The sequence below is a fragment of the Salvia splendens genome, chromosome 17 (genome assembly GCF_004379255.2).
Source record: "Salvia splendens isolate huo1 chromosome 17, SspV2, whole genome shotgun sequence".
In the NCBI taxonomy this organism is placed as follows: Eukaryota; Viridiplantae; Streptophyta; class Magnoliopsida; order Lamiales; family Lamiaceae; genus Salvia; species Salvia splendens.
This window is the reverse complement of record NC_056048.1, coordinates 7,294,654-7,306,884: the sequence shown is the minus strand read 5'-3', so window position 1 is coordinate 7,306,884 and position 12,231 is coordinate 7,294,654. Positions and strand designations below refer to the sequence as shown.

The window sequence follows — 12,231 nt, the reverse complement described above, 5'->3', positions numbered from 1 at the left end:
AAAATCGAATCCAAAACAAATGAAAACGTCGCTGAATCAGTCCTTTTTTATGGTTCCGTCAAAAACTAACGGTCAACCGTAAATTAGTGAAATTTTGACTTAATTCATATACTAATACATAATTAATTAAAATAAAATATAATAAAAAATTTTAAAAAATAAAAATTTTAAAAAATACGACTTCCACCCTCTCTTCTTCTGTTCCGCCTCTCTCTTGTCCTTTCTTCTTCCCCAAATTGCACTCTCTGTCGTCAGCACCTCGCCGACAACCAAACTCCAGCAGCTTCGATTTATTATGACGATTGAATGACGAGCCTATCAGCAGGACAAGATAAATTAGAACCAGCATCAATTGAAATCTTATAACCCTGCAGTGGATTTGATTTCATCATTACAAACAAAAAGGAGGTTAATTATAGATGAGATACTTCCTTTTCGTTTAACAAGGGGATTTGAACGAGAACCATAGGGAAAGCGGCACTCCCCTATTCTAAATCGTCTTTCATGGCCTCCCATTTGTATTTTTATTCAGGTTTCTTCCAGAATAGTGATAGGGTATCTTGTGAATCTCGTCAAGCATATCTCGCGCAAGATCTCCAACATATCTTCTTGATTTTATTTATTTAGCATATCTTCTATTTTAGTCAGTTATTTTTATGCAATCTTTATCTTTATTGAGTCTAGTTAGTATTCTATAAATTAGAGGTCTATGTGCTCTTTTATTCATTGAGAAATAAAGTATAAACTTATTCTCATTCTCAGGTTCTGGCGGAAATCGCCCCCAAGCACTTCAACTAGGGTTTATCTTGTTCTTCGTTTCACTACAAATCGTTAGTGCTCTAGTTCGATAGATCAAGGTCTATCAAACTGGTGCTTCATTGAGTTACACTTCTCCCACCAACCTCTCTCCAAATTTTTTCCCAAACTATTCTCTCAAAATTCACAGCATATTAGGGTTTTATCTCAAAACCCTAGAATATTTTCTTTGTCTGGAAGTCGTTCTTGTTGGTATCTTCCGCAGTCGGTCACAAAAGCACCGCTTGGTATCAACCCTCATGCCCTACCACGCCTCCGCCTCGAAACACCACGTTTTGACGGAGAGCATGCCCTGGATTGGATCGGTAAGATCCAAAGGTACTATAACCACCACTACACACCACTAGATGATCGTCTTTATCTTACACAATATTTATTTGATCATCCGACATCAGATTGGAGGGAATATTGGGTGGAAACTAACAAAGGTAAGAGTTGGGATGATTTCTTATTGGCCGTAGAGAAGCGGTTCGATCCCGAATTTTACAAACTAGACGTGGCGACTGGCCGGGACCAGCGAAAGCCCAACCGCAAAACGGCGTGCCTAGTTGCGAATCAGGGGCTCGATCATCAGCCACCGCAGCGTAAAGAGGAGGTCACACAAGTAAGTGTCAATCAATTTGGTGTTCTACCTGTGACTGTGACTGTTTCTAGCAATAATTTTGCTAATGGGAGTGGTTCCAATTCAATTATTTGCGATGGGTGTATGGGCATGAATACCTTGTATGTGGATAGCGTCACTAAGGAGCACAACGGATGTAATAGAGATTATATTTCCGTTGATATAAATCCCATAGATGACAGTCTCATTGACCAAGCTTGTAGCATGGCTTTGAATATTAATAATGAAGTCATCGTCGCCGACAATATTGAGGAGCAGTCCACGCAGGTTCAAGCTCTAGCTGATACTGATTTCTGCACCGAATTTCTTGATTCAGTCAACCCCCAATCTGAGGTTATGGCTGATTCACAACCCCTGCTGTCACGAGGTTGTTCAAAGGATCCACTACAAGAAGCAACGAACAAGGGAGTCTCAACAGATTTAACTGATCATATCATAGAGAAGTTTGAATATGTTCCTGCCCTTCTGCTGTAGGTGGCTGTTTTGCCTGCGGCATCATCACTAACCGCCAGTGCCATCACAGAGGTCCCGCTCGAACCACGTGCCACCATTTATGGCAGCAAGGCCACTGCATTGGCGTTGAATAATCAATACTCCTTTACGGACAGCACAACCGCTTCCCAACACAGTCGTTCCCTTGTGACATTTTTTGGAGATAGCAAACAGAGGTGTGAAGATCTTCGATTAGGTGCAGTCGAGGGAGTTCACATATTTGACCCGGGAGCTTAAGGGGGTTGAAACTATCCAAGTTACATATATTGTTGTTGTGCCTATCACACATGATGGATCAGAGTGGGCGGGGTTGTGAACACTCCGGCATTGCTAGGGATATCCAAATGAAGCCACTCATGTTCTTAATTCATGACCTACCTTGAGGGCAAGGTGGTTTTCAACGGCGGAAGAGTTGATAGAGTCCTCGATCTTGTGAATCTCGTCAACAATATCTCGCGCAAGATCTCAACATATCTTCTATTTTTGTTAGTTATTTTTATGCAATCTTTATCTTTATTGAGTCTAGTTAGTATTCTATAAATTAGAGGTCTATGTACTCTTTTATTCATTGAGAAATAAAGTATAAACTTGTTCTCATTCTCCGGTTCTGGCGGAAATCGCCCCCTAACACTTCAACTAGGGGTTTATCTTATTCTTCGTTTCACTACAAATCGTTGGTGCTCTAGTCCGATAGATCAAGGTCTATCAAATAGCTTAACCAAAATGATGACGAACCCATGTAAAGCCTCTCCATGAAAACCATGATGAACATCGCCAAACAAATGTACACACAAATCGTCAGCAACGACACTATCAATGGCGCCTTCATCAACTCCCACACAATCCCAATTTCCGAATAATACCCCAGAAATGATTTCGGTATGAAGCTCTTTCCAGATACTTCACCCATTTTTTGTTTCTCAATTCTCACAGATCTGCTCTGTTTTTTAAGAGTATCACTCTTACTTCTCTTTCTGTAGTTGCAGTATTCAATTTTATTATTCCCATTTTTATGTGAAACAATTTTTTAAAATCGATTCAAGACTTATTAGTGACTATTTTATTTATTATTATTCCCAACCTTGAGGACCTCCTTCGCGAGCTCCGGCGAGGTGATGCGACGTTGAGCTTGTTGTCGAGCTTGAGAGAGTAGATGGGGCCGTGCGATTGGGTGTTGCCGAGCTTGAGGGAGTAGATGGGGCCGTGCGAATGGGCGAGGTGGCGAAGTAGGTGTGGAGCTCAGGGTCGGGGGGAGAAGAGGTTGCCGATGAGAGGAAGAGAAAGAGAGAGAGAGACCGATTTGGGGAAAAAGGAAGAGATGGGAGAGATGGAAGTGAAGAAGAGAAAAGAGAGAGAAACTGAGATAGTCACGGTAAACTTTTTTTAAATTTTAAATATTACTTACATTGATTAATTGCTAACTAATTAGCCATCCAAAATTAAGAACAATTCTTAATCATTAAATTAGAAGATCTAGTGGGTGATATAATGCGAGGTGGATTATATTGAAAATTTAAATAATTATTAAATAAAATTAAATGGTATTAATGTCAATTCTCTCTTATTAAAATTATCCCAAAACATTAAATTTACGTTACTCTCTCGATTTAAATTATTTTTTTGCAAAAAATACATCAAATTAAAGGTAATTTTATTAGGATTCTAACGAGATCTCAATTGCATATGTTCCGTCGACGTTCGGATGATGAAATTTGATCATTTTTATTTCAGTTTCGTATATATTGATAAGCATATTTTTATTAATAAATGCATCAAAAGTCTCAATATAATACATGTAAAATCTCAATAAAACTGTGTTGATATTTTCTGGTACTTGTGTTGAGATTCCCATGTCACTGTGTTGAGATTTGTAATACACTATGTTGATATAAAAAAAACCACGAAAATTATAATATGTTAACTAAATGACAATCTTACCATTTTGTTGATATTTTGTCTACTATTTATTAATTCGTAAGGTTTAATCTCATCCACTCATTTTAAAATCTAAAGGTGTAGATTTCGTCTTAATTTTGGATTATGATGCTATAAGCAATAGAAGATGACCCTTAGTTACAATAATCAAAATCATCTAATACGGTCAAATTTTCACTAATTTACAGTTGACCGTTAGTTTTTGACGGAACCGAAAAAAAGAACCGATTCGGTGACGTTTTCATTTGTTTTGGATTCGATTTTCAAAAAGTGAATGTTTTGGACCAAAATTGTAAATCAGCCATATGTTTAGGACAAAATAGTACTATACTCTTAATTTGATTAAACAAGTGAAAAGGAATTAGACTTCATTTTTAATATTCTTAGGTTAGACATAGCATTCTTGCACATTTGAATAGCTAACAATGCACACAATGACACAAATTTGGCCGACACGACCGAGACTCAAAAACAGACTTAGAAATTTACCACATATCATCCATGATCCAACCGAAATAACAATACTAAAACACCTAGAACGACTTTTGCTATGAATCAAACTATCGCCATTCAATTTAATTGCAAAATGTGTCACATCACGGCAAATGTTAACTTAAGTAAATTTATTAGCCAAACGCAGACAATAGTTCAAGAGGGCATAAAACCAAAAACAATCCAACGACGAGGGCTGCTAAGTAGTATCAAAACATGTTTGCTTGAGCAAATTATTTATGTATACATAATATACATGGATGAAGTAAGGAAAAATATACTATCTCCATCCAAAAAAATTAGTCTTCACTCTTGACAGTGGATGACATGAGATTCAATGCAAAATTAATTAAAGTATGAGAGAGATAAAGAGAAAAAGTGATCGGAGTATTGCTTACCAATAAATAGAGATTAATTTTGGTGAACGAATTAAAATGAAAAATGCGACTATTTGTTATGGCCGAGGTAATATTACAAATAAAAACGTGCCCGACAAAATGTACTAGTGATATTGGTAGCTATCACGTATGATCTGTGGCAGCACAGTGACAAGCATGAGTAGCCACTTTAACATACCAACAGCCATGTGTAGAGAGCACTGCCATTGGGTTTTGGCCATAGTCAACCAAGTCTCTTATTTCCACCCACAAAAAAATTCTTCTTTTTTTCCATTCCATTACATTTCTAACTCAAGAATATCTTTATTTCCAAAAATAGATTATCCTAACTCATCTTGGCAGCCCTAGAGTTAAAGGACAAATTGGGTACCTGGTTTTTGTCGTCAGTGCTCGGCCTAAGACAGAGACGGAAGATATAATGCGCGAAGAAAGCAAGTGACGCGGCCTGTTGGCATGCAAATTTGCTGAAATGACATGCAGAAAGATGGTGGAAGAGAGATCCTGCAAGATATATAGATAGATCTTGAAAAGATTGGTGATATACACATGTTTGGCATTGCTTACGGGCTAGGATCGATCACCATCAGATTTATTCTCATGCCAAAAGGTGGCCAACTTGCACTACCACTACAAAATTATATCTGCAATAGCAAAAAACTTTCTAGCTTGCATCATGAGATTCAAGATGTTTGTTCACTTGTCACTTCATGGATCGCCAGCTACTGTACTCACTTCCATTATGACGATGTGTATTAAAATATATAAATACGGTAAATGTACTTCACCGACTTCAATCAGCATACTTTCCCTTGTTCCTCAAATTCCATATATAGAAAATGAACATATAAGTACAAATTTAATTTAACAGTTAGCTATGGAAATTTACAGGCAAAAAAAACTTTACTCATGAGGAGCTCTGGAGATTTTACTAGTGAATAGTTTAGTTTGGATTTGTTAAAATGAACTAATTGGCATCTGTAGTTCATAGCAGAGCCTTCTGCTGCTGCTTAGATGGTTGGATCAAAGCCAATTTATGACTTGAAAACTTCGTTACACTAAATCTCAAACTTGACTAGACTTCTATAGCCAAATTTATTAAGCGGCTCCCAACTGCCTAACACAAATATGGGCACACTCGTCATTAAGTATTCTGTTTACATTGATGATGCAGTGCTTAGGCCCAAAACAACCCACCCTTGATCATTCTTGGAGTATATTTCCAAAAACAATGTCTACCAGAGTTCATTTCCTATTTCCTTTTCCAAATATTTACATATCACATATGCATCAGATTCAGTCGGTCATCTGGCTAAAGCAACACGGATGATAAAGGGGCACACAATTTTTCTTAAAAAACTCAATGATCATAAGTATATTGGTAGGCAGCTTCCAATTATATTTTCATAGCACTTCTTATGGTGTAAGCTAATACTGAAACTAAAGCTTGAACAATGAAGAATTGAACAAGAGGAAGACGATTATACAGAAAAATATAACCAACAATGCAAACAATGTAAGAAGTGAGTATTCTTGATAACACGGCAGAAGGAGGCATTGGTACAAAATATACTCATATCCTGAACCAAATCATACAGAGGACTGCATGAGTTACAGTTCTCATATTTGATTTACAAATCTCATGCAAACAACATTCTCAATATACCGTTGGGCGCTCTAGGTTCGCTGAGCATCAAAAAGGCAAAGGCTAATAAACTCAATAGCATGGCAGATACATTATTATCAAAAAGAACATACAAAAATAAATCCTAACATCAAATAGGCTTCATTGGGCTGAACCCACTCAAACCCAGTCCGGGCAGTTAGAATGGGTGGGTCAAATGGGCCAGGCCGAGCTAAATCACATGAAATGGGCACCATTTTAAGCATTTTTTCGAAACTCGAATTAATAATATATATTTATTACTTATTTTTATATTATGCATTCATGTTAATACCTATTAAGATAAAAATTTGTAATTGGTGTTCAAAAAAATTGTAACTAGGGCCAAGTTAATATCTAGTACAATGATTTGTTATAACATGATTTGTTAAAAACACAGCACACAACTACAGTTGCACACAGTGTGTTGATATGTTAGTTAATCACGAGACAATTACAGTTGCACACATTTTGTTATATATTTTCGATATCTCTCCAATTACTTATACATTTCTTGATAATCAATTATGTAGGGAACCAGAAAATAACAATATTATCAAAACACCAGCTGCTTTGGACAGGTCAAAAGCTGTAAGTTATCGAAATTAAGTTAGAACTTGAAGTCGCAAACTAGCACATTCCATTACTAAGAGAGCTCCTGTATATACCCTAGAATACTACTCAGATGGCATCATTGCTGAAACAAGAGTAGTGGTATGAAATCTAAATGCTTAAAATCGAGAGAAAACATTCACTTTGATTGTTCAAAAATGAATTCTAACAATGCAACATCCATTTCAAATCAGCAGTGCTCAACAGATTTAATGGTGTAGGCGTTGCTGCATACCAGGAGCATCGTCAACAGTAGGAGAAAGCCTTACTTCTATGCCATCGAGCATCTCACGGAAAACCTTCCTTCAAACTGCAATCACAACTGTGTATGCGCCAGAAAGTTACATTTTGTTCCATCAATTTGTCATTACCGTTGCAACACTCATTTTTGGAGCTCCTAAGCAGGCTCATATAGACCTAACACATGCCCATCAGCACACTTCATCGCTGCCACCTGTTGAAAGTCAATGCATAAATTAATCTAAAGAGGAGATGCCAGACTACTGAGCTTAAGGTGTAAACCATTATTGGAGGTTACCTTTCCATGGATTTCATGCTTGATTGGGCCATCCAGTTCGGCACCTAAGGTCATCAACTTCGTCACAGTACTATTGATGTCCTTTACTGTGAAGGATAGGAGCGACGAATAACCCTTCTGTTGAACACGGTTGCTGCAAAAATAGAGCATGGCATATTAACAAACTGGTTAAAGAGAATTTTTATCATGTCTTACAAGCACCTGATCAACACAGTTCATATGGATTACAAGCCAACTGCTGTAACACGAGAAAAAGCCCCAAAAGCCATAAAAAAGAACTTCATAGAATATATATTTGAAAAGGTTTAGTATTTGCTAATAAGAATGCTTCAACCTAACTAACAACCAAAAGTTGATACAGTACTCGATAGCATGATCTTCAACCATAAACCAAACCCTTTAAACAAAAAAAAATATGAGATTGCTTCAAACAGTGCACTAACCAAGGTTGTGCCAGCCATTAAACCTATATTCAATCACATTTTCTTGCATCACAAAAACAACCAATAATTAGATCAAACTAATTCCAATTTCAACTACATAAGCCAAGCAACAAAATGTTTTTTTCCCTATGCCTCAAAACCCAATCTTCCAATCATTTGCAGCACCGCAATTCTGAAAATATACTACCCGAATTCATCGACATTAACATAATTAAGAAACAAAGAATTTGGAGAGATAGGAAACGCACCTGGGAGAATGGAGGAGGGAGAGCTTGAGCGGGCCAGAGTGGAGCTCGGCCCATCGGAGAGTGCAGACATCAATGGTGAAGCCAAGGCCCTCCGAATAAAATCTCGCCGCTTTGGGAACGTCTCTGTGTAGCTGCACCAAATATCTGAAAGTGGCTGCCGCCATCAGCAACTCTCTCGACCTCCGCCCACTTTTTTCGATACAATCGATTTCAGTAAAGTCGATGTTCAAAAAACATTGGCATTTTTTTAACTTACTTAATTGTTATTCCATTTATAATTAGTAATTTAAAGTTACTTAAAGTTGGTTATTCCATTTTATTAGCTAGTTTACATTTTTCTTAGTCTATAGAGAAGCTAAGGTAATTAAGAGTGAAAAAAAATGGTATAGGAGGTGACGTTTCTATTTTAAGAAATATGTCATTTATAATGACACATCTCAAAAATAAAAATGTGTCATTTATACTATGTGTATTGCTACATCACCCCATTTTAAAAAATATTGAAAGTGGAGGTTATTCTCTCTCCTAAACCAAGGTCTCCTCCAAGCCAACCTCCAACCGTTTCGTCTCCACTCCTTTCAATTTCATTTTCTAATGAGATCCTGTCAAATGGCACAATCTCATTGGTTGATATATTTTTTTAAAATTTATATATCTTTAATATATCGTACTTTATTAAAAAATTATAAAATTTTTACAAATTTCATAATTTTTTATCTTCTATAAATATAAACCACATTTACTATAGTTTGAAATACAAAAAATATCATTTTTGCTCCTCATATAATCCTTCTTCTTTGATACAATTTCATAATTTTTTAGTTCATTTTGTTGCTAACTAATAACTAGAGAGGATGATGAGAATAATATATTTTGATTCCCCAAATGTCTATTCTTCTCAAATCTTTAATCCTTCCAAAAATTTCAATCCTTCTCAAGATTATACTCCCTCCGTCCCACTTTAGGAGTCCCGGTTTACCATTTTGGGTGTCCCACTTTAGGAGTATTCATAATTGGTAATAGGCCCCACATTCCACTCACCTTTTTTCACTCACATTTTATTATAAAACTAATATATAAAAATAGGACTCACATTTTCTTTTTCAGTCGAGTCTTTCCAGCATTTGTTTGTGTCGAGTCCTCTGGCGAGATCGGTTTGGGATTTCTTCGGTGGCTGGTTCCCATACATTAGCACACATATTCCCACGTGCACTGACATTGCACTTAGACTAGGATTTTGGTGGAGGTCCTCCCACAGGGCTCCCACCTTGCACATCAGTTTCATTATCCTTTGCCTTGTATATTAGTTCATTTGGACGGAGAGGAATAGCTGCAAGCACCGCGGCATTTCTTTTCGTTCTTCCCATGTTATTTGGTAGGTTATTCGGCATCTGCGGATCTTGGTGGCGGCGGGTGTGCTCCTACCCCTTCACTGGCGCGGTTGCACTCCGACTGTCGACTTCATGCCTTCGGTTCCTCCTCACCGGCGAGTTCTAAGGTCCCTGAGTGTGCTTTGGCATCCACCCGACGATCCTTGGGTGAAGCTGAACACCGATGGGGCCTTTTTCACCTCGACGGGACAAGCTGGCGGTGGGGGAGTGGTTCGTGGTTCATACGGTTCTCTCCTGGGGGCCTTTTGCACGCCACTCGTAGCTGGGTCGGCCTTCGAGGCGGAGCTCTTAGCTCTTCTTCACGGGTTGACATTGGCTATGCAGTTCTCTTCGCAGGTTTGGGTCGAGATGGATGCAGCAGCAGTGGTCGCGGTGTTCACTTCAGGACGCGGAGGAGCAGCGGATGTGAGACATCACATGGCTCGCATTCACACTTTGCTCTCACAGTTGCAGGTTATGTTCTCTCACATCTTTAGAGAGGGCAACAGACCAGCCTATTTTCTGGCAGGTAGGGGGTACAGACCCCTGCCATCACTTTCTTTGATGCGGATTCAGCGCCTCGGTATTTGAAGTCGCTCGTGAGGATGGACCAGTTGGGCTATCCGAACTTCAGATTCAGATATCGAGATTGATGATTACTACACTTGGCTCATGGTTTTGATTTATGGTTTTTATTTTTTCCTTTGGAGTTGGTCAACCCTTGGTCATCATCCTTGTATTTATTTGCTTATTATGTTAGTTTTCTCATTTGTTAGATGGTTAGTACCCGGTCTGTGGGGATACCATTGTAGCTTTGTTAGCTCTTGTGATCTGTATCTCCTGTGCGGACCGAGTCACTTTTGGATTTGGTTTTTTTTTCCTCAAACACCGTCATGGTGGGGGGTTAAGGCAGACCCACAACCTGTCTATATCAAAAAATACGAAAGGAACATACATCAACCAAGCTCAAAAGTGACTCGGTCCGCAAAGGAGATACAAATCACAAGAGCTAACAAAGCTACAATGGTATCCCCACAGACCGGATACTAACCATCTAACTAACGAGAGAACTAAAATAAGAAGCAAGTAAATACAAGGATGGTGACCAAGGGTTGGCCAACTCCAAAGGAAAAAATAAAAACCATAAATCAAAACCACGAGCCAAGTGTAGAAGCCATCCATCTCGATATCTGAATCTGAAGTTCAGATAGCCCAACTGGTCCATCCTCACGAGCGACTTCAAATACCGAGGCGCTGAATCCGCATCATAGAAGGTGATGGCAGGGGTCTGGGCCCCCCTACCTGCCAGGAAATCGGCTGGCCGGTTGCCCTCTCGATAGATGTGAGAGAACCTGACCTGCAGCTGTGAGAGCAAAGTGCGAATGCGAGCCATGTGATGTCTCACATCCGCTGCTCCCCCGCGTCCTGAAGTGAACACCGCGACCACTGCTGCTGCATCCATCTCGACCCAAACCTGCGATGAGAACTCCATAGCCATTGTCAACCCGTGAAGAAGAGATAAAAGCACGGCCTCAAAGGCCGACCCAGCTACGAGTGGCATGCAAAAGGCCCCCAAGAGAAAACCGTCTGAACCACGAACCACTCCCCCACCGCCAGCTTGTCCCGTCGAGGTGATAAAGGCCCCATCGGTGTTCAGCTTCACCCAAGGATCGTCGGGTGGATGCCAAAGCACACTCAGGGACCTCAGAACTCGCCGGCGATGAGGAACCGAAGGCATGAAGTCGACAGCCGGAGTGCAACCGCGCCAGTGAAGGGGTAAAAGCACGCCCGCCGCCACCAAGGCCCGCAAATGATGAATAACCTGCCAAATAACATGGGAGGAACGAAAAGAACGCCGCGGTGCTTGCAGCTATTCCTCTTCGTCCAAATAAACCAGTATACTAAACAAGGGATAATGAAGCTGATGTGCAAGGCAGTGGCCCTGTGAGAGGACCTCCACCAAAAACCTAATCTATGTGCAATATCAGTGCACGTGTGAATGTGCGTGCTAATGTAGGGGAACCAGCCATCAAAGAAATCCCAAACCGATCTCGCCACAGGACTCGACACAAACAAATGCTGAAAAGACTCAACTGAAAAAGAAGAGACACAACACATACACTTGGATGCGAGAGAGATACCACGGGTCTGAACATAACACTCAACAGGGACCCGCCGGAGGAGGAGGCGCCAGATGAAGACAGAGATAGTCAGGGTCAGCCCAGCATTCCAAACCATGCGAAGTCCGAAATGTCTAGGGGACCATGTCCGGATGAGCTCCCAAGTCACTTTTGGACTTGGTTGATGTATGTTTCTTTCGTGATTTTTGATATAGACAGGTCACTATCTTTTTTCACCAACTTTCCTTTATATTTCTTAAAACTCGTGCCGAACTCAACCGGGACTCCTAAAGTGGGACGGAGGGAATATAATTTATATTTTTTATTTGTTTATTTTTATAAAATTTTAGTTGGTCATTTATTGTGTTTTTTTATATATAAATTTTATTATGCAATAATAAATATTTTATGTAATAATATTATTATTACAAAAAATATTATATATATATATATATATGGTTGGGTGCTCATTGATAAATCATAAA

At 39.2% G+C, this 12,231-nt stretch overlaps 1 protein-coding gene across 3 annotated transcripts; it reads right to left on the bottom strand.

The window, feature by feature from the left end:
- Positions 1–257: 257 nt before the first annotated feature.
- On the bottom strand, positions 258–8,500 carry LOC121774171. 3 transcript variants are annotated; one of them, XR_006044943.1, is made up of 5 exons: positions 8,257–8,500; positions 7,566–7,698; positions 7,263–7,481; positions 5,126–5,256; positions 258–315 (listed from the first exon to the last, which is right to left on the bottom strand). XR_006044943.1 is itself a non-coding variant. In XM_042171087.1 (3 exons), the coding sequence occupies exons 1-3, from the start codon at positions 8,418–8,420 to the stop codon at positions 7,425–7,427; spliced, it is 354 nt and encodes a 117-aa protein (XP_042027021.1). In that variant the 5' UTR covers positions 8,421–8,500; the 3' UTR covers positions 6,969–7,424. The 3 variants fall into 3 exon arrangements, 1 of the variants encoding a protein (XP_042027021.1); XR_006044942.1 differs by lacking the exon at positions 258–315 and having other exon boundaries at positions 4,149–5,256; XM_042171087.1 differs by lacking the exons at positions 258–315; positions 5,126–5,256 and having other exon boundaries at positions 6,969–7,481.
- Between the last annotated feature and the right edge of the window lie 3,731 nt (positions 8,501–12,231).